We start from the raw sequence: 23,633 nt of genomic DNA on the forward strand, positions 1-23,633 counted from the left end.
ATAATATTGGAGTCAGATTTGTTCAAATAACTCTCATAAGTCATAAGATCTTAAGTCTCTACTTGACAAGGAGAGGGTTTCGATACTAACTTTAAAATATAATATTAACAATAATAATTTGTAAAACAGTCCATAGCTACAATTAAATACATTAGTCTGTATTATATAGTATAAAAAATAAATAAATAAAGTTCTCACTGTATTTTATATTATAATTTCGCTGTTTCTTGTGATATAAATTTTTGTTTTTAAATATTTACTGCTGAGTGTGAAGCAATAATATACTTTCATAATACCGTGAACGAGACAAACAGGTCGATACGATTAATGCAATGCTATACCTACTTATTGTTATTAATGAAACGCTTTACACAATTATGGTAAACCCATTTTGTCACAAATATCCTCAAAACACGATATACATAAAACATTAACTCACCAATCCTTGAATTCTTGGAAACATGTTGTTTTGAAAATTCACTGACCACAATATCAGAACACTAAAAACTATAAAACATCGATAATATAACACAATGAACTCTTATCACGAACACTCACTGAGTAACCGTAAATAAAATGTCATTATGAGGGAATCAGTTACGGGGTTCCGCAAGGCGCAGGACTCGGGTCGCTGTTGTAAATAGTGTACGTGCGCACGAGTCGACGCGTCGAATGCTTATGGTTGCAGTTTACGCGAAGCCGGCATACGCGTGAATCACACGTCGTCTAAAGTGGGGAGTGATGTCCCTTTATCTGAAACTACATAGCTTTGCAAACAGTGATTTTTTTTTTCGTCGATTACTCGATTAGTTGATGTTTGAGTGTCCTTTGTTGACATGCGGTATGTCTTTGTTATACGTGAAAGTGAGAAATGAGAACGTCAATCGATGTTATAATGTTGTCACTCAATTTATATCTAGGTCATATTTAGATATACAACAAATCGATAAATTTATTGATGTTCTGAAGTTATTGCGTATTTAATTGCAAAATTTTTAAGAATTACTCGAAGCGTTTTTTAAATAAAAGGATTATGGATTATTTGCATCATTATTTTGTAAGGTTGGTTTATCTGTGCTACTTCAGAACAAAGAGTTTCTTGTCCCAACGTTCGTCTGGTGGATTTCATTAGCACTTTAGTAGGTCAAGCTATATTGCAGCTTACCGTATTAGTTGTTAATGCAATCTGGAATATATTGTTCTAGGTCTATTTCGTAGTTTTTCTTTGTTATATCGAGTTAGAGACTAGTTAACAATGCTCTATTTAGTAAGAACAGAATTAAATTTTGTGAACTGTCTTAATTTTGGACAATAAATTTATCAATATAATGTCAGATTTCCAATATTAATTTTATTGGAAAACCCAGACCTACAATGATAATGAAAAGTATTGTGTATAATTAAAACACTCAGGCACGTATTAATCTAGATTATAGGAGTTATAAAAATTCCAAGCGACACGCGTTAGGTCTTGCAGAAGACGATCAAGTCTAAGATCATAGGAATAGGACCAAAACCATCTTTTCTTGTGAAGGAAGAGAGATAGCTAAGTACAGTACTTGAACCTGGGCGTTTATACTGCTTAAGACTGGACTGATCAAAATTAACTTTTTTCAAAATGTTTCCTTGATGATTTCTCTCAATGATATTTTTTTAGAGCTATTATAAATAGTACTTAAAATTAAATGAAATCTGTTGTATGATGTTCTTATTTTCAATATTTATATGGTAGGTACTAGGTATACCTTATCACTTACATAGATATGAGCTAAGCAGTGAACACTGCAGGTTTATGGGCAACATATACAAAATTTATGATCGAAAGGGCTTTGCAACATTGGGATTTAGAAGTGCGTGTCACCTTTCTCTTCTACAATACATTACAACATATGTGCAATATTGTCTGACTAAACACAAAACATATTTCAAAAAATGTATTTATCAAATTTATTTGTGATATTGTTTATGGTAGTGGTACAAAGTTCCAAAAACTTGGTTTTAATTAGAAACTAATTCTTAATGCTGATTGTTATTGAATTTACACTGGGACACTGATACTGGATCAGTCTGGGTGGTTCCTACCCAAACACCTGATGTTTTGTCGCTGAAAGAATTTGCTTCGTCACGAAACCTTATAACAGAAGTAACCTAACGAGAGTACTTACTTAAATATAGTCCTTGAATTTTAAGATCTATTTGTAAAAGTACTATTTACTCTACAGATTTATATTATAAAATAAAAACATTATTGATATTTTTATTGTAAAGTAAATAAAATGCTCAAACAAACATATTTATTTGAATTAAAACGCATTTTATGATTGTTTGTTTTATATAATACTTGATGAAATATATTGTACAAATAAATAGAAAAAAAACTGAATTGCTTACGAAAATTTCATGAAATTTCTCGTCGTTTATCTTTAATTCTTTGAAATATAATAATGGCAAAAATGTGTGATAATTGTCCATCTTTAGTCCGTGCTTTCCACATCGCGACAATGACGTTAAATAAAATCAAAAGTTTTTAGATGTCCTAAATTTAATTTCCATCGTATAAGAATAGAAATTAAGTATCTATGATTATTATTAAATAAGACAAAGCGATATTTAGTTTTGAAACAATTATTTCAACTTGAGATATTATGGATTCAATACAAGAAGTTTCACCACATATGATTTTCATATCGTATATATATAGAATAGATAGGCGGACGAAATGGGCCACCTGATGGTATATGGTCACCAGCACTAGAGATTAGCTCAGTAAGACATATTAATCATTCATAATTACAAATTCACCATCAACCTTGGGAGCTCAGATGTTATGTCCCTTGTGCCTGTAGTTGAACTGGCTCACTCCCGTCATTGATACTATTTCACTCTTCTAACCGGAACATGACAGTACTAACTATTGATGTTTGGCGGTAGAATATCTGATAAGTAGTATCTACCCAGACGCTTTGCACAGCTTGACCACGGAGCAATATCAAAAATGTAATTTATACGGCATATTAAATAGGTTCAACGAATTGAATGACCTCCAATTGTAATATAACGTTTTATTGTTTAAAAAAAATATAGACTCAATTATCCTCGTCTTGCTTATCTCTTAACTGCGCAGGCTCTTTAATCTACGTCGTGTAAATTTAACACTGCACTATCAATTATTTGCTAATCATATCTTTTATCTATATTCGATTGCATTTTATCTATTGTCTATGTACTATTAATAAGTATACCATTTATCTATATGATTAGCAGATAAGAATGCAATATGTTAACTCAATAGTTTTACAACAGTATCAGTGACACGGTCATTAATACTCCTGTTAATGATCCCTTTTCCATAAAAGTGGAATAAAAATGTGTAAAACCTTCATAGTCAAAGATATTAGCTGCTTTTTTTTAAAGATATATTTTTTATGTCATTTGTTGGCGGATTAGCATATGGGCCACCTGATGGTAAGTGGTCATCACCGCGCATAGATAATGGAGCTGTTAGAAAGTTTAACCATTCCTTAATAAGATGTTATGTCCCTTGGGTCTGTAGTTACACTGGCTCGGCCTTCAAAACGGAACACAAGAGTACTGAGTACTGTTGTTTGGCGGTAGAATATCAGACGAGTGGGTGGTATCAGACGGGCTTGCATAAAGCCCTACATCCGTGTAAAAATATTTTCTGGTCTGTATATACAAAATTAAAAGTATCACCTGTTATGTGTCTTGAATTAAAATTGTTATTTAATTGAATTATGTTAAAGAAAGTTTAATTCAAGGCTATTGAGCTTAAATTATTCGGTTAATGTACTCGTATGTGAAAAATAATAATTTAACAATTTAATATATTCACGAGTAATTCGTACACAATTTCGTATCTAATCTCTTTCAAAATATACGAATTCTGACAAATACCTAAATCAGCTTTAGTTGAATATTTATCTCGCAATAAACATTTTGGATAATATGCGGTACATACGTCAATGGAACACGCTTTATAAAGACCAGATAAAGTTGATGTTTTAATGATTTGTTAACCGTTGATTATTTACGATAGATCACATGCAACGTCTTAAAGTATTAACCTATAAACGATACATTAATAAAATACGATAATGATTAATAAAGTCATGTGACACGATCTATTTGAAGGATATGTTTCTAAATGGTCTATGAATTATTATAAGGTCATTGATACTATACTCGCCAAATCAAGTTCAATAAACATTAACTTAAATATGATTAAATGAACTTTTTATGATATAGATAGACAATGGATCTAGTGGTAAGTGGTCACAACCGCTAGTAGACATTGACGATGTAAAAAATATTATTCATTCCTCACATGGCCAATGCACATCCAACCTTGGTGCTGGTAGCTATAGTTACACTGGCTTACTCACCTTTTAAACCGGAACACGATAATATAAATTATTGCTGTTTGGCGGTAGAATATCAGATGAGTGCCCGGTATCTACCTAGCCGGGCTTGTACAAAGCCCTAATATTCAGATTTATTTTTTAATTCATATATAATTTATTATTTCTGCCACGATAATAACATTATTTTCGATAAAGAGTGACATTATATTCCTTATCTCGGAATTGTGATGAGTAATCCTACTACTATTATAAATGTGAAAGTTTGAGTTTGTTAGTCAATAACGAGAAAACAGCTGCACAGATTTTAATGAGATTTTAAATAGCTATTTTAGAGCCGAGATGACCCAGTGGTTAGAACGCGTACAACTTAACCGATGATTTCAGGTTTAAACCCAGGCAGGCACCACTGAATTTTCATGTGCTTATAATTCATCTCGTGCTTGGCGGTGCAAGAAAACATCGTGAGGAAACCTGCATGAGTCGAATTTCAAAGAAATTCTGCCACATGTGTATTCCACCAACCCGCATTGGAGTAGCGTGGTGGAATATGCTCCAAAAACCTCCTCAAAGGGAGAGGAGGCTTTAGCCCAGCAGTGTTAGTTATCCATATTATATTTGTGCTGCAGAAGAGGGCTATTCGCGCAATCTATAACCTAGGAGCCAAGGAATCATTAAGGTATAAATTTAAAGAAATTAAGATATTGACTGTTGCTTCTTAATATATATTCTGTAATGTTTTGTATGTACGGAAAAATATTAATGTTTTATGAGAAAATGTGATTCTTATAACATTGGTACAAGGAACAAACAGAATCTTGTTACTCCCGTTACTCGACTGCATAGAGTCAGTAACTCTTTTGTGGGGCAATGTATACGCTGCTACAACAGGATCCCAGAAAGCCTTCAAAATGCTTCTGTTGCGAAATTAAAAAAAAAGGCTCGCTGAGTTTCTTTCTCCGGTTCTTCTTAGGTCAGGGTGTTTCCTTTTCCGAACCGGTGGTAGTGTTTAATTTGACCATCAATAAGAAAGTGTAATACTTCTATATTGAATAAAGGAATTTGAGTTTGAGTTGAGTTTGAGTGGGAAATTTACAGGCTGCTAATGTAAATGTAATACTATAGATACTATTATAGGCAACCTAATAGCATACATTAATTGGATTAAGCTACAGGAAATATATGCCAAAGAAAATTGCTTGAAACCTACCAACATAATTTCGATACATACCCCAATACCGTCTTTTATTTTAATTATATTTATGTTTTATTAGTCCCGAATTCAATCTTACTCGACCTGTCACTTCGACTGAGAAAAGAAGTCCTGACAATTGACAAGCAGTCGCACTGACGTTCCTCGTTACATTTATTATCTATATTGACTAGTGTTGCCAGCTTCAAAACGAAATCTCCCGCACGATATTACAACAACAACATAAATAACGTCCACAGAGTAAACTGAGACACAATAACTGAGTCGAGAAAGTGATCTACACTTTTAAAAACAACTATGTCAAGTAAACATAAGCAATTTTTGTAAAGTAAACAAGTTATAACCCGGTCATGGTGTCAGTTCATATTTATTTGCTTTATTATCACACGTATTTACAACCATCGTATTAAGGACGACGATCGCTCTTGATAACATTGACGCGATAAGACGGGACCTGTTGTAGTAATACCGAAAGAAACGTATTATTTAATAGATGTTTACAGAGATAATCATATTTAGACATTTAAATTGATGTCTGTGTGATTTTTAAATATTTTCTTAGTTGGTAGTTACTTTTGTCTGTTTGTCTGATATAAAATGAAATAAAAAAAACTGCTCGGTGTCTTGCGCCGATTCTACTCAGGTCAGGGTATTTTCTTTTCCGAAGCGGTGCACCGGCGGTAGCGTTTAATTTAACAATAAATAAGTACGTGTACCTAATGCTTCTATATAGAATAAAGGAAATGGATTTGATTTGATGTGGTACAGTTTAGTCTTTATCTCATTAACAGCTGTTCTAAAGTTGTAAAAAAATAATTTAATAATATAATATTTAGGTAATAATAATGATAAATATTGAATTTTGCAAATTCCCTGGGATGAGAAGGGAATGGGAGATGTTTTGCTTTTGTAAATACTGTTAGGTGTTCCGAATACTTTATTAAGTACTACGTGTTATAATACAATTTTAACGCGGGTAAAAGTACGTCATAGCTAGTTAGGTACTACTAAATTATAAATTAACAATATACTTCATAATCTTCTACTTAATAGCTTTCATTGTAGCTATTTCTGATATACATATTATAAATAGTTGTCGCCTGCGGCTTCGCTCGCGTTTTAGGGGGTTGGTTGTCATGTGTTAGGCAAAAATAGTCTATGTCCTTCCTTGGAGTTCAAGTTTGCTTCATACCAATTTTTGTCATATTCGGTTCATTGCTTTAGTAGTGAAAGAGCGACAGACAGACAGAGTTATATATCGTTTTTTATGTTTGATTTTTGACAGTCATTAAATAAATATACCGCTTCTATGTCGAATTTTGACTTTGACTTTGAAACATTTTAGGTCCTCTTTTATCTAATTTCTATACCCGAAGACTATGTTCTCGCATTTTATTACGTATTTATTATCTGTATATTTAGAAATAGGTAATTTTTAAGACAGCCTAACACAATACGGTTTTAATGAATGTGAAAATCGTACCTTGACCCGAGTTAGAGGAACGTAGATAAGAATTAATTACTTTAGAAAAAAAAAGATTCAAGAAGAAAGCGAAATCAAAGGCGAATAATTGTTGATGAATGGCGACAGCATTTTAATACGTATTATAACTACTAAATGAATTTATAACAAAATAAAAGGATATTAAATGAAAATCGATTGTGAAAATAATACTCCAACAAACAAATAAGCAAACAGACAAAATATATCGATAATAAAGTCGTAGTCGTATAGCCGGCGTTGACACCGCGAGGAAGCTAAGGCATTTCCTGTAGTAACCTTTGTTCATTATACATCTGACGCTGAACCTGGACTATTGTATAATACGACCGTCGATTACTATATGACAAACAATATTTTGTAAAGATAATGTTTATCAAAATCTTTGTATCTCAAGTTTAAGCACATATGATTGTGTGCATGTGTTTATATGTGTGTGTATAACAACTTGAATCTAGCCAATCGAAATAAAACTCAAAACCAAATCAATCTGAATCAAATTAGAAAACCGTTATAGGAAAAAGTTACGATTTTTTTTTAAACAAAACAATTATAATTTTTTTTTTTTAACAAATAAGTTTGTATAGTAACCGTGACGTACCTATTATCTTGATAATCAATTTTAATTTCTTATCGAAACTTGTAGTCTAAATATTTTGATACACGAATAGATTGTAGATATGTTATTGTGTTACATTTATATAACCACATACATGTCGTCTGTGTCTTTGTCATGTGTATCTGACACATCATCTTATACGTCAGGATTTTTTTTTAAAAACCTTTCTTTTTATCGAAATATGATATTTTGTTGCAATATAAATATGAATTTGAATGTGTCCTTGTAGTGACCTTAAAGGATGGTCATAACTTTTAGTCTAATTTAAAAACGGCAATTATGAATAAATAAATAAATTAAAGAGAGTACTGTTTTAGCGAATTCACTAAAATGTATATGCTTTTATAGTCAGAATGATTACTAGTTTCGAAATATTTCACTTTCTTTCCACACACTCCGCAATGAATATCCATAAGGATAGAAAAAATCATTTACCTTGTCCAGTACAGAGAGTTATTTTATTACAGCTAAATGCCAACGTTACAACTGCATATTATGACAATCCAGTTACGTTATTTGCTCTGAATAGCTTCACCGGATATTGTTGGCGTTTACTAAGTCTCAAGCGTGTAAATTAAATCTGACTTAAGAGCTGACTTTATGCTCATCCAAACACCGCAAACTTAAACTGGTCTTCTGGCTGTCAGCTGAGGAAATCATTGGAAAGTGTGGATAAAGATTGATTGAGCTTTGGAGCTCATCAACTGAAACGCCTATCTGATTGAGTTCAGATAAAATTTGCAAATTGCGAAATTCTGCTACATGTGTATTCCACCAACCCGCATTGGAGCAGCGTGGTGGAATGTGCTCCAAACCTTCTCCTCAAAGGGAGAGGACGTCTTATCCCAGCAGTCGGAAATTTATAGGCTGCTAATGTAAAAAAAAATCAATTTTTTTCGATAGCAGTGAGATGTTTTTTTATATATAATTTTTTTATATATAAAAAATTATATATAACCGGCGGTTTTTCCGAACCAAGTCATATGACTTGGGAACCTTCAAGAAAAGAGCGTACTTATTTCTTAAAGGCCGGCAACGCACCTGTAACCCCCCTGGTGTTGCAGATGTCCATGGGCGGTGGTAATCACTTTCCATCAGGTGAGCCTCCTGCTCGTTTGCCCCCATATAATAAAAAAATGGTATGGTATTAAAAGATAATGGTATGCTATGGTATGCCCATATACCATAAAAAAAAAAATGTATACTTACATGTTTTATGTTATGAAACAGCAAAAATGTCCATTGCTAGTACCTGAGCCCAGCTATTATAGACCCTTGTCTGAAATTAAATTAGCCGGAAAACAGAAAAATATAAATAAATAAATACTGTATAATTATTATCGAACTCTATAAAGTCGAGGAAACTGTAGCTAATTAAAACATTATTTTTGTTCACTTTAAACATTTACAAGAAATGTAGACTTGCTTTATTCAGCGCGCGTACGTGAGCTGTGTATATTTGGGTCATTGTTAATAAACCGGTTTTGATACAGACGATCACGCATGGTTAAAACCTCCTTAATATAAACTGCAACCTCTAACTGAATTAACACTGATTTATTTTGTAGCTTCAATATCAGTTCATTTATAGAGAAAAAAAAACGGGCAAGTGCGGTTCGGACAAGTACACTAAGGGTTCCGTATCACCAGACAGATAGATGAACAATGATGTATTAACAAATTTAAGGCTATTTGAGCTAAAAAATATTGCTTCTTACCAAATTTCATGATCATAGAATTTGATTCCCTTTCCGAATGTATCGAAGATGAGACATTAACGGATATATATCTCTTGATTGCGTAAACTTAGAGGTTTGATTTTTCAGCTCTAAAGAACCTCAGTCCTCAGAATTTGGTATTAACTTCAACTTTATACCTCTACGCTTTCCTGAGAAAAAGGGCCTTGACGGACAAAGAGTGTAATGAACAACGAAGTGATTATACAGAGGTCCTTTTTTCTTTTAGAGTTACGGAACCCTAAAACACTCGACAATTTATTAAAGTAACATTTTTTTTTACTGTGTACATAAAATAGTATACTTACACAAATAATAAGCATTGAAAATAGCTTCTGTACAAATCAATACGACACGGAATATTGTTGAATCGTTACTCCGATCTGTCAATGAAGGAGCGTTATATAGGTACACCTTTTTTTAGTTCACCTTTATATCTAACATTAAATGTTTTATTTCTACATATTGTTTGATTACATAAAGGCTATTTCGCTGATAAATAATATTGCTTTCAGTGATAAAATTAAGTCCCGTTGGTGAAGAGGCTAGCTTAAGTGTCTGCAGATCTCGAGGATCTGGCCAATAAACTGATATTTATGTCTCTTTAAAGAAATTTTCGGATGATGGACGATAGATGGACTTTGTGAAGTAGCAGTGATTATACTTCCTTGCATCATAAAACCATTCATACGTCGGAACTCTTTCCGTGACTCTTCTCAATCAATATGACTGGATAGTTCACTTGCTTTTGGGTACAAATTTGTGAAATATGTACCTAATATCTCTTAGGCAATATCTTAGTCTCCATTAAGAACCATTATATAAACCATTTTTTTTTTATTAGCATTAGCAGCCTGTAAATTTTCCCACTGCTGGGCTAAAGGTCTCCTCTCCCTTTGAGGAGAAGGTTTGGAGCATATTCCACTACGCTGCTCCAATGCGGGTTGGCGGAATACACATGTGGCAGAATTTCGTTGAAATTAGACACATGCAGGTTTCCTCACGATGTTTTCCTTCACCGCCGAGCACGAGATGAATTATAAAGACAAATTAAGCACATGAAAATTCAGTGGTGCCTGCCTGGGTTTGAACCCGAAATCATCGGTTAAGATGCACACGTTCTAACAACTGGGCCATCTCGGCTCATAACCATATAAAACCACTTTATTTACATAATTGTTATAATCAATACCCATGTGTTTATGATTAGCTGTTACTAATTGAAAATTAAATATTTATTGAAGATTGTATTTATCATCGTATTGTAAAAAAATACCCGTCTTTCCGGAAGACCAGTGTGCTCTGAGTCACGTATTCTTGATACTTGCGTGAAACAATTATAAGATTATTAACCTTAAAGTAAATAGTCTTGAGTCATGACGCAAATTCGTTCACACGCAATTCTCGAATCGTCACCTGTCAACGATAATTGCATCATAATTTATCTAGAACCACTAGAACTTTCTATTTATCCATGTGATATTGAAGATTGTGCTAGACTTTACCTTAACCGTGGCAAAGAAATTGTTCTGACGCTGTTATTGTTTGAACATTCATGAATATTATTAAAGGATAATTGAACTAACTCACACTCTATAAATAAAATAAAACGAAGGCGTCATGTGTTTGTTAATTTTTGAGCCAAAAGTAATATTTTACTTTAAATAAATAAACTGGGAAAATTACTCATTTGCATACAGAGTGAATGTTTTCCTTGAGAGTTACGGATGAGTTCTGTTGATATTTTAAAAAGCGGTTTTGTAAATGTAATGAATCAAAGATATTATTAAACTGGTTGATTGGAAAATATTATTTTATATTTTAACAATGAGATTACAAGTATTTTCACCTATAGTTTTCTAATTATATATAGCCGCTGTATCTGTGTTACTATTATATTAGTGTAGGCTATTTACTTTATGGTAAGGGTTGGGCTAGCCCGTCTGTGTAGGTCCCACCAACTCATTAGATAATCTACCGCCAAACAGAAATGCTTAATTTTGTTATGTTTCGGTTTGAAGGTCAGTGTAGAACATAATATCTTAGCTCACAAGGTCGGTGATCCATCGGCGTTTTAAGGTATACGTCAAATTACTTGAGAAGCCAATGTCTTTGCACGGTGGTGACCACTTACAATCAGGTGATATATGTGCCCTAGCATAAAAAAAAAAACATTTGATTTATTTTGCTCTTCTGTAATAACAATTTTGAAACTTGATGTAGAATCAACCAATCTGTAAATTGTCAGATACCTTTATTGATGCAATTATCACTAATGAGTTCTTGGTCTTGTTTAATTACTATTTATACTATATAAGTATATCAGTATATAGTATTCTGTAATAATTAGTTATTGCTACAGAATCATCTGACATTATATACACTATCAAAGGCAAGATATAGACTTATACAATTTTACTACTGTTTACTATTTGTTATCCTAATAGCAAAATTATATCTAAAGTAAAGAATATGACTATTGAACAAACGTCGAAGTAGCACGTCACTAAGTCTCTTTTCAACATCCGCTTGCAACGAATGCCAAATTTGTTGCTTCCAGGTACAACTTTGCGAAAATGTTTAAATGTACTACTAAACATATACTGTTCGTAGTAACGTTACCCACATTACATAAAATTACCAGCCTGTAAATTTCCCACTGCTGGGCTAAGCCCTAAGGCCTCTTCTTCCGTTGAGGAGAAGGCTTGAAGTATATTCCACCATGCTGCTCAAATGCGGGTTAGTGGATACACGTGTGGTAGAATTTCGTTGAAATTAGATACATGCAGGCTTCACTTCGCTCACGACGCTTATCTTCACCGCCGAGCATAAGATGAATTATAAATACAAATTAAGCATATGAAAATTCAGTGATGCTCGCCTGGGTTTGAAACCGCAATCTCGGCTCTCGGGAATGTTACACATTTTACTTGAAATATATTAGTACTTATAAAAAAGTAAAGTTACAACGTCCCACGCTTGTGTAAAGACCTCCTCCTCTATTGATGACTGGAAGTTACCATCACATCATCGGTTAAGATTACGTCTTCTAACATTTTTCACTTTACTTTTTTAAGATAAAGCTTTGGTTGCACGTGTTGCATCTTTATCGTGTCTTAATAGTTTTGGTAAATTTATATTTACTTAAATTAGAACTAATGATTTCTTAGTTTATTATCTCTTATTTTTTTACATTGATATCGGTCTTGATTTAACTAGAAGTAGTAAAATGTTATTTCTATCGTGTCAATGCATTTGAGATAAATAGTCAACAATTATAAGAGAACCTACCAATAATAAATCATTAATAAATAGATTCAATAATGCTTTTGTTACAGGTTAAGCGTTCCATCATGCTCAAAATGGCGGATGCTTGCGCAGACAGCTCGAAGCAAACTCGCTTCCATGAAATGCACGTTCAACGTCACAATAACGTCAGCATCTTGTACGCTGACATTGTTAACTTCACACCACTGTCTGAACGTTTGAGCGCCTCTGACTTGGTGAAGACTTTGAATGAATTATTCGGAAGATTCGACCAAATTGCTCAGGTACGTTCATTTTACGGAAATTATGTTAGAAGTGTGACACCTCGTAAAATATTTTTTACGAGTTTTCACCCAGAAGTTCAATTGTATTAAATCTTTATTTTAAAATTACTGTCGAAAAAGAGTAATCACTGAGTTTCATATTGATTCTTCTCGGTAGAACCTGCATTCCGACCAGGTGATTTTAAATTTAATTTCATCTTGTAAAAGGACGAATCATAAGTTTGGGGTATATTTTTTATAATTATTAAGGTTTTTATTAATAGTGGCAAGTGGATAAAGATGTTACGTTCCTTGTGTCTGTAGTTACACTGGCTCTCTCAAAATACTAAGAATTGTCGTGCATCCGTAGAATATGTCGAGCTTGCAAAAATTCTTAGTACTGATACTATAAATAATAAAGAATGATATTTGATTTGTCTATCTCTAACATACATTGTAAGTAATCATCACTTGGGTTCTCGTGAAAATGATGCAATTCGGCTTTGTAACCTGATAGAATGGTACTAGCAATTTATGTGATAAATGAAATTGCTATTTCATATATAAGTTAGATGACTAGCTGAACCAGCGACATTGCTCACGCGAAATTTATATAATTTTATACCATACAAACGTTTACCTACATTTTACCTTCTCGAGGGGATCTAAACTATAAACCACCGAACTGATTTTTGACTTTGGTAAATATCAAAGTCTAAATCAGTTCAGCGGCTTAACCGTGAAGAGGTAATCTGTTAGAGTTACTTTGGTATTCATAATATTAGAAAGGATAGCACACCTTGGGAATGATGGCCGCCAGGCTGTAAGTATTGTACTAAAATTATTGAATAGAAAAATGGCCCTAATAATAATTATAATTATACCTATTTCTTGATAATTTGCCGATTCGTCTGACTGTGGTCTTTCTTTCTTGACTGGTTGTAGGTTTTTGATTGTTAATAAGTGAGGTTTCAATATTGAATAAAGATTTTGATTTTGTTAAAATACCAAAAATGACAGAAAAATTATTATATTAAAAAAAAACAACAACATACAAAAAAATGTTTATAATCCTTTTTTCGAAACGTTTTTATTAGAACTGCCTATAAGTAATTTATAGTTTTATAATATTTTTTAAATTATATTATATTATATTTCAGTGTGGCAAAATAGGCCCCATTAACAGATAAGGATTAAAATTTATACGGAAATTATTTCTAAGTATACAAAATGGAATCGCAGCTGGATTTATTTTCCTAGAAATAATTTAGCAAATATTTTCGAAGTTGAATTTTATCGTGAAATGTAAATAGAAAATGTTGAGTGGAAACCAAGTGTTAGTTCAACACTTCTTGGTTGTTCGCAGACCAAACATAGTCCATATTCCACTCGGGACATAATGTTTTCTAATAGGTAACAGCTGAAGGTAATTGGTCAAATATCATAGACATTGGTGGTGTGGGAAAAGTTAATAATTCGGTATTCCGCCAAACCACCACCAACCAAAAGGCTTAATGGTCTTTGTACCACATCAGCATTTAAGTTAGAACATAATTATATCTGCCTTTGGTGATCAAATAAAGTCGTGTTGAGTGGGTGGTTTGACTTGCGTACAGTCCTACTTTAAGGTTGAAATAAAACTAGACAAGCAGACTGTCTGCCCGTGACCACGAACACTGCAAAGTGCTCGAAACGTCGGGATGTTAATATACGCGATTGAATCCGTTAAAAACTAGTTTTATTTCAATGTGTAATAATCGCGAAAATCTAAGACAACTACTTTAAGGTTAATACGTAATGTTTGACTTCTGAACTAACTTCAGCGACGGACGGTGTTTTCCTATCTGCTTATGTACATGTGTCATAATCAATTATATCAATAATTAATCGATTTTGATTTCAAATTAAATACCGTATCTAGCTGCAATTATTTACATAGCTTTTTAGAAAACATTTACGATTATTTAAAAAAAAATATTGTGAAATTGCTAGGACTTATTTAATATAGAGAAAATATTAAAGTACCGCGAAGTAATTGCCCATAATTATCCCACTGCAGGACAAATCCTCCTCCAAGAAAGAACGTTTGTTTAAAGTAACACATATTTATTTAAAAGTATGAAACAATGTTGCTTTTCGCGTCTTATCATGTTATACACGAACCAATGGCTTACATAGCGGTACTATCTTTATAGTTAGGAAAAAGATTATACATAATGCCTATAGTAAAAAATGCAATACATAAATTATAATGAGATTTTTTTTGAACATGTAAATAGGCTGTTGGTCAACTGACTTTTTTTTCTTTCATACATTGATTGGTTATCATTAAAAACAATGGATATTTAATAAAAGAAAAAAAAATGCCATATCAAATGTATATATTTTATTGAATTTAATTAATTAATAATTGTAACACAAAAATCTATCTAGACATATACATAGATACCTTCAAGAAAAGAGCGTACTCCTTCCTTAAAGGGCAACGCATCTGCAAGCCCCCCAGTGTTGCAGATGTCCATGGGCGGTGGTAGTCACTTGCTACCTATCATATATATATATTAGAAGAATGTCCCACTGCTGGCCTCTAAAGGCCTCCTCTCCCTTTGAGGAAGAAGGTTTGGAGCATATTCCACCACGCTACTCCCATGCGGGTTGGCGGAATACACATGTGGCAGAATTTCGTTGAAATAAGACACATGCACGTTTCCTCACGATGTTTTCCTTCACCGCCGAGCACGAGATGAATTATAAACACAAATTAAGCACATGAAATTTCAGTGGTGCCTGCCTGGGTTTGAACCCGAAATCATCGGTTAAGATGCACGCGTTCTAACCACTGGGCCATCTCGGCTCATATATCCTACAACAACGAAATTAATAAAACCAGACCTAAACAATTATTTGTAGAAATACTTAGACTTGACGATCAACTTAGTCAAGATACACATTCTATTGTAAACAACATTGTTGTATTGTTAGTATAAATTAACTTTTGGTTTAGATATCGAACTTAATATCAATATTTGTTTTTATCGTAACGCTATTAATTATTAATAATTTTTGGCAAGGATATGTACACAGTTAAAATTTCCAGACTTTCGTTTGTTACTAAAAAAATCTCTACAGAAAAAACTAATAACATTTTATCAACCTGACCTTTGAAACCAGGACCACATAAGCTGGACTTAATTATATCGTTTTCCGTCTCGCGTTTTTAAATTTGCCCCTATAATTATTATTTTAATATTGATAAATAACCAGTGTTTAATATTTTTTGTAAATCAAAAGAAAAAATGTGATTTAAATTAATACTTTTTTTTTTATTTATTTCCAAAAAAGCTAAAATACGTGATAACTCAAAAATGGTTCACTTTTGGATCATGCATATAGGGGTTACAGTTTTTGCAAATAGTCACCCCCTAACGGGAATACGTCTAATTATACATACGAAAAATATTTCTTCTATCTGTTTTGGTTGAATTTGTATTTAGATAAGGCTTTGTTTTTTAGTTTATTCTTATATTATGTGTCTTACCTGAAGAAAAGCAAATTTTCACCGAAAGAAAAGAAGACATTTTGTTACTAATTAGTTATTCAAGGCGTCTCCTCCGTCTTCCAGGTATTTTTAATTATAAGACACAAAATCTCTTAAGTATCTATATTTTTATACGATAAAAACATTCACTCTACCAGAACCTATAATTAAACGGGGTTTAGAGATAATAGCGATTAGGTCTTAATTAAAATAATTGTCTAATGAATGACTTATCGCCCATCAATTTTCATTTCAACAAACAATGCCTCTTTGTTAACTTGTCTTTTAGCACAGAGTATAAAGGTTACAGAGATTTCCGTATATTTTTAAATTAAATTTAAAAAGTCGTTAATGTTACGTGTTTGGGGAATATATTTTATTATAACCATTATGTAAATATGACATTTTAATAGAGAATAGGTTTGCCGTACTTAGGCCAATATAGTAATGATAACAAACAGCTTATTGGTCTTTGTAAATAATTAAATATCAATGATTTAATTGACCCAATAATTAAAAATATACAATTTTATTGTTTGGATAGTTTTTATTTCATCTATTAGAAAAAAATATTTAAAGTATCTTATATAATTAACAAAGTATATTCAATATGGGTATGGCTTTTGTAAGCGTTTCAAGTTACAAAATCCTCTCGTTCCTCTGTAATGGTAGAAATTGTTGTAAATTAAATCAACTTCCCAGATTTTGACCTCTTATATATAAGGGTAATTTTCCCCAATTGATTTACATGATCGATTTAACGATCTCGACAGTCGGCGAAGATATCCAGTAACATACAAATATTGAGTTACAAATCAACACGTTGTCTACCCTTATCCCATTCTTAGGAATTGACTTCTTTATTCAATTTTAGATCATCATAGAATTAATCACTGTCGCTAGGAAATAAAGAACTTTTATTTATTTTTTTCTTATTTATTTCATTGTGTGCGTCACAATGAAATAAATAAGAAAAAAATAAATAAATAAATAACTCTATATTTTGATAGTTGGCTGTAATGCATCTGCCACTTTTGGGTTCACAAATAATCAGCGTACATACATTTTGTTAACAGAGCAATAGGCTTATTATTTGGTGGTACGGCTTTGCGCAAGTCTATATATATTGTGGATATGTACCACTTACTCATCACCGCAAAACAAGTATATAGTATTTTTGCGTTCCACAAGTGTGGAACACGAGATGTTACAATCTGCCTGATTATGACAATAAGAGGCATAACATAGGGGAAGAAATGGTTAATATTTCTTACAACACCAATGTGGGTGTTGGTGACTACTTACCATCATGGCCCATTTACCCGTCAGCAACTTATTTAAAACAAGGCTCTATTGCTCCGTGGAATCAACCAGTCGACCAAATTATTTAAGTAATACGATTTGATATACATATAAGTAATTTATAAATTAGAAAATCAAGTAACCACGGTCGTGAATAACACATACACATAAATAACAATAGTAATGTAATATTGGTGTTCTAGATCAAGCAAACAACGCTCGATTTTCATGTCTTAAGATTCGTTTACATTTATCTCATATTCAACGGTGAAGGAAAATGTCATGAGGTAATTTGCCATCTATCAGATGAAAATCATGGCAATGGCATGGTGGAATCGACTCTAAATCTTTCGAAAAGAGAGAAGCCTTGATGCTAGGCTAATCTCGTGGGATCCTTGCGGCCATATCACGTGAATAATACTTAGTTTTAAAAATATTTATATATTACTTTTGTTTGTTTTAAAAGCTCTGTATCTTAAGTAATCTGTGTTAGTAGATTGCTGAGTGACAGTATTGTCCTCTTTTGCTTGAACAAGAAAAATACCATAAAAGTTCTCATACATTATGTCTCCATCAGGAATATAAATGTCATATTTAATATTTTAATTAAAATAGATTACTCAAGCTTAATTGTTGAACAAAATCGGATCTAAATGTACTAAATACAGTTTGTATATGGAAGTAGGTTTATTTTGCATACTCACCATAATAGTTGGAGTTTTCACAAAATTTAATAGTCAGGTAGTTTGATATAAACAAAATCTAAATGTACTGGATATGTTTCTGATTCTATTGAGTTCATTTTTGGCTATAATTCACATAACTAAAACTCAGCTTAATCGTAACTGACCAATTCTACTTAAATATTTGTATCGCTTATGATCGACCTCAAGTATATTCTGATCAAGCTGCAACTTTATTAATACTTATTTATATTATAAGTATTTATTATAAGAATAGATAAAATTAAGTGCTTAAATGTATATACAAATATGAATTAAAAATAGTTACTGTATAAATCTTGACCGCGTGGAATGGTGGCAAGAATGCTAGCAGCATTTCCCCCTTGAATCGCAATTCCGTATTCATCAGCTGCAACTGGATTGTTGTGTTCAACGATAAAGTGTCGATTCGATTGCGATAAAGTGACAGTTTATTGCAATGGCATCGGAAAAAAATTGTTAGTAGGATTGACACCAGAGTTCAAGCACTTTTAATCTCATCACTTTAGAATGTATATTTTACAAGAGTGAACGACAAAACGAGAAGCGTTTAACCAAAGAGTTTGTGGATTTTTTTTACCGTCCAGTATATGTGAACTCTATGTGAATGAATTAATGGACTTTTGTCCCTTTTCAAGCTTTCTACTTACATGTAAACTATATGTTGTTTTTTTATTTTATTTCCATACAATATGTTAGTTAGGGGTAAAGAATTGACGTGACGTCATTGGTCGAGACTCGAGATCTTAAATAATCCGCGGTATTAATTATGGATTAGTAAAAAAGGACGTTTTGAATGTCCGTGAAGTTCTTAAGTTTGAAACAATGAAAGAAAAAATAATGTTGATGCAAGTTAAGTGGAAAAGTGCTGTGTTTTTAATAAATTTATACTTATTAAATTGTTTCTAGTGCCTAAATAATAGAGTTATTATTAAATCAAATAAATTTAAAGAACCGTAAACATATAGGTACCATGATTTCGGTTATTTAAATCCTTCCATTTAAATAGACTATACTAATTTTAAGTTATATATATTTTAATGATAATTACGAATTTTCAGTAGCTTTTTACTTTGTTGGACTCATCTACATACTCATCTCATCATACATCCTCTTTGAATATGTATCGTTGCTGAACATATAAAATATTTCATTTCTAAAGTGTAAAGAGTATATTTTGTCTATCACTATCCACTTTCATTAAGTAATGGCCATAGGAAATTGCTATCTCAATATTCAAAGTATTTGAGATATACAAGGAATTCACGAATTTAGAACCCAGGATTAAATAAAGGAGGAATTGTTGATGATTTGTTTAAAATAAGTTCCGTTTCCTGAAATACCTTCCAACTAAATATTAACTGAAATGGCTACATAGTATCGATTTCAGCGTTTATATTTTAAGCATTCCATTAAAAATATACTTTATTCCAGTAATAAGTTACAGGCACTTCTTATCGTTATTAATGTAAGAGGACTCCACTCTAGAGATGTACCACTCTCGCAATGAAGATTCTACGATACGAGAAAAACCAGCATGAAACTCAGTGCTTACTTACTAATATATTTATCATTTTTTGTCTATTTTAAAATATATATTATGTAATTATTTCATATACTATATTTATGTATTTATATGAATACTGAGCGTTTTTATCATTTATTTATGGGTAAATTTAAAATGTTCTGCGAAATTCAGTTAAAAATGTAACTCAATTTTAATATGTATACTGGCGATGCGTTCTATTAAAATTAGGTATATTCCAGGAGAACCAGTGTATGCGGATCAAAATCCTTGGTGATTGTTATTACTGTGTCTCTGGACTGCCAGTGTCAAGGCCCAATCATGCGTACAACTGTGTCAATATGGGATTACAAATGATCGAAGCGATACGGTAGGTCGTCTTGTAATTCTATTAATAAGAAATCTATCTATCTAGATAAATACCTAAATCCTCACAATATAGATAGATAAATCCTTTATTTGTACTCATAAGGTTTATATATCTGTAGACAAAGATGAAATTCTCTTTGCCAACCGTTTTTTTTTATATCTATTGACGATTATAAGAGTTCAATAATACATTTCAGAAATAAGAGTATAAAAAAATAATTGATACATTATATATGGTTTCCCTAAAACTTTATGAACAGGCGCTTCTACATATCAATAACGCGAACGTACGAGTTTGCGTTTAAAAAGCATAAGGGGTACTAAAATATACCTAGTCTTATTATATTTACACTAAGCCGAGAGCCGAGATAGTACAGAGGTGAATTACAAAAACATCTTAACCGAAGATGTCGTTTCTAAAGCGGGCAAGCACTATTGAATTTTAATGTTTATTTTGCATTGGAATAATATGAAGAAATTAGCTTTAAATCTTCTACTCAAAGATGATTAGGCTTTGGGCCTTAGTGGGACGTTACTACCTACAACCTTACTTTATTCGAGAAATATTTTTAATAGCCTAGCGTATAGAATACATTATTATTAGCATTAGCAGCCTGTAAATTTTCCCACTGCTGGGCTAATGGCCTCCTCTCCCTTTGAGGAGAAGGTTTGGAGCATATTCCACCACGCTGCTCCAATGCGGGTTGGCGGAATACACATGTGGCAGAATTTCGATGAAATTAGACACATGCAGGTTTCCTCACGATGTTTTCCTTCACCGCTGAGCACGAGATGAATTATAAACACAAATTTAGCACACGAAAATTCAGTGGTGCCTGCCTGGGTTTGAACCCGAAATCATCGGTTAAGATGCACGCGTTCTAACCACTGGGCCAGCTCGGCTCTAGAATAGAATACATATTTCTTTGGAATAAAAGCATGTTGTGTTATACTGCACGGCAGTAAAGTTGTTAAATATCTCCCAAGAGTATTCTTCTTCAGCTTATCCAATTGTTTAAATTGGTATACGGATTACCGTAAATCACTTGACATGCTTCATGATTAGAATATTTATATTGCAGAAAAATATAATAGAAAATTATTAATTATTATGTAAATGTTATTACAGTTTTGTAAGAGAAGCCACTGGCTTCAACGTGGACATGAGAATTGGGATTCACACTGGTAACGTGCTGTGCGGCGTTCTTGGCTTACGGAAGTGGCAGTTTGATGTATGGAGCGATGACGTCACGCTCGCTAATCACATGGAATCTGGTGGTATCGCTGGGTAAGTCAAAACATTCTATTGTAAAAGTTTTAATTAGAATATTTCGTTAAAGAAAATATATATATCGCATCCGGGTCAATAGTTCGGAATATCAACGATACACAAACGTCAAAGTGACGTGTACAGAGCCTAGATTGGAGAGGGTAAACGTTTATAAAAGAACGTGCACTCTGTTTTCGAGCATTCATTACGGTACTATCGGTTGAATAAGCAACACTAGCCTAGGAACTGTGCTGTGTATATTGAAAAGTATTTAGAGTCAAGTTGTGTTGTGATTTACCTACACTGTGTAATAAAAATTACTTTGGAACATACGAAGTATTTATTTCTCGCCCGGATCCCTGCTGACGCCCCACAATGGGCGACCGTGAAAATAACGAGTCTCCGATATATAGATAGATGGTGTTGAATATTTCTGCTGCTAATCTTTAAAAAATAGTAAATTTTATTGCCTTTGATTAGGTATTTCATGTCTAATATGATCGACATAGTTGTCGCCTGCGGTTTCACTCGCGTTTTAAGAATTGGCCGTCAGGTGTCAGAAATAAAAATAGAAGCCTATGTCCTTTATTGGTTAAGGTTCCTTAATTAAATTATCCTCATACCAAAATTCATCAAATTCGGTTTCGATTCCCAGCCGAGTCGATTTAGAATAAGTTAATTAGTTTTCTATGTTGTCTTGGGTCTTGGTGTATGTGGTACCGTCGTTACTTTTAATTTTCCATAACACAAGTGCTTTAGCTACTTACATTGGGATCAGAGTAATGTATGTGATGTTGTCCAATATTTATTTATTTATTATTTACAATATCCTACATAATAAATAAGTGAATTTTATTATATAGATATATTTCATAAATATTATTTGTTCTGGATATTTTATGAAGAATACACGGATACACGTACAATGTACATACACAGATATGTGGAATTTAATAACAGGAGTATTATATTTTACGGTTGAAAATGTTTCGTATGCAGTTTTAAAATTTACGAAACGAGTCTCATCTTGAATAGATTGAAATGGAGTAGAACAGCGTAAATATGGCATATGAAATGTGAACGTAAACTTGGCTTACAGCTTATGCATATGCAAAATGCATGCAATGCAATCACAAGCTCTGCTGTGTAAGTTTACCTCATGATGGATGGCAGTTGTTTGATCACACTGGCGTGTAAACAGGGGATGAAAATTGAATTCATTCTTTTCTTTTTAAATATATTAACATCGCCGGTAGAGGAGTTTTTAAGAATTTATTATTTTTAAATTGGATTACGTATTTCACATTAAGTGTAGTTTTTATTTCTAGTTTTGTTTTCATATAGTTTTAAATACTAGATGAGGTCCCATGCAAACAAAAATCTCTTCTTAAAAAAATTATGTATAATTAAAATATATCGATACAGAATATACGCGCCGACTTAAGATAATTTCTATTTCGGTTTTTCGATTAAAAATAAAATTATATTGCAGTTATTTTACTCGACGAGAGCTATGAGGGCCAAGTACTTAAATCGGACCGAGTTCAAATTCGGACAAACATCATTTAATTTTCATGTGTTTAATTTGTTGTATTTGTAATTCATTTTGCGCTCGGCAGTGAAATAAACCTTCACGTGGCAAATGACCTGTCTCATATATCTACCAAGCCACATTGGTGAACGTGCTAGAGTATACTCCAAATATTCTCCTCAAAAAGGAGTGTCTCCTCAATACCAAACACTGTGACATTATATTTAAAACGTACTTAGTATCCATCAGAGAAGTGTAAGCAAGTAATAATCAATTTAGCGACTAATAGATTCGATAGTATAAACAAAAAAAAAAAAACTTATAAGAAAAACTATTTTAAAAAGTAAGTTTATTTAACGTAAAAACTATTTGGAGTACGTGGAACAAAGGTTACAGGT

General features: G+C 32.5%; 2 protein-coding genes across 4 annotated transcripts in view; one reads left to right on the forward strand and one right to left on the reverse strand.

Moving 5' to 3' along the window:
- Positions 1-662, reverse strand: part of LOC125069152 (probable E3 ubiquitin-protein ligase sinah) — a 53,937-nt gene extending 53,275 nt beyond the window's left edge. Inside the window, exon 1 of the mRNA XM_047678546.1 lies at positions 440-662. Coding sequence (XP_047534502.1) covers positions 440-463 — 24 coding nt within the window. The 5' untranslated portion in view covers positions 464-662. The remainder of the gene's footprint in view (positions 1-439) is intronic.
- Positions 1-23,633, forward strand: part of LOC125069151 (adenylate cyclase type 2-like) — a 201,729-nt gene that overhangs the window by 159,766 nt on the left and 18,330 nt on the right. For all 3 annotated transcript variants that reach the window (XM_047678543.1, XM_047678545.1, XM_047678544.1), the window contains exons 6-8: positions 12,787-12,999; positions 20,308-20,435; positions 21,564-21,722. In XM_047678543.1, the coding sequence (XP_047534499.1) occupies positions 12,787-12,999; positions 20,308-20,435; positions 21,564-21,722 (500 nt within the window). The remainder of the gene's footprint in view (positions 1-12,786; positions 13,000-20,307; positions 20,436-21,563; positions 21,723-23,633) is intronic.

The sequence above is a fragment of the Vanessa atalanta genome, chromosome 15 (assembly GCF_905147765.1).
Source record: "Vanessa atalanta chromosome 15, ilVanAtal1.2, whole genome shotgun sequence".
NCBI classification, from domain to species: domain Eukaryota; kingdom Metazoa; phylum Arthropoda; class Insecta; order Lepidoptera; family Nymphalidae; genus Vanessa; species Vanessa atalanta.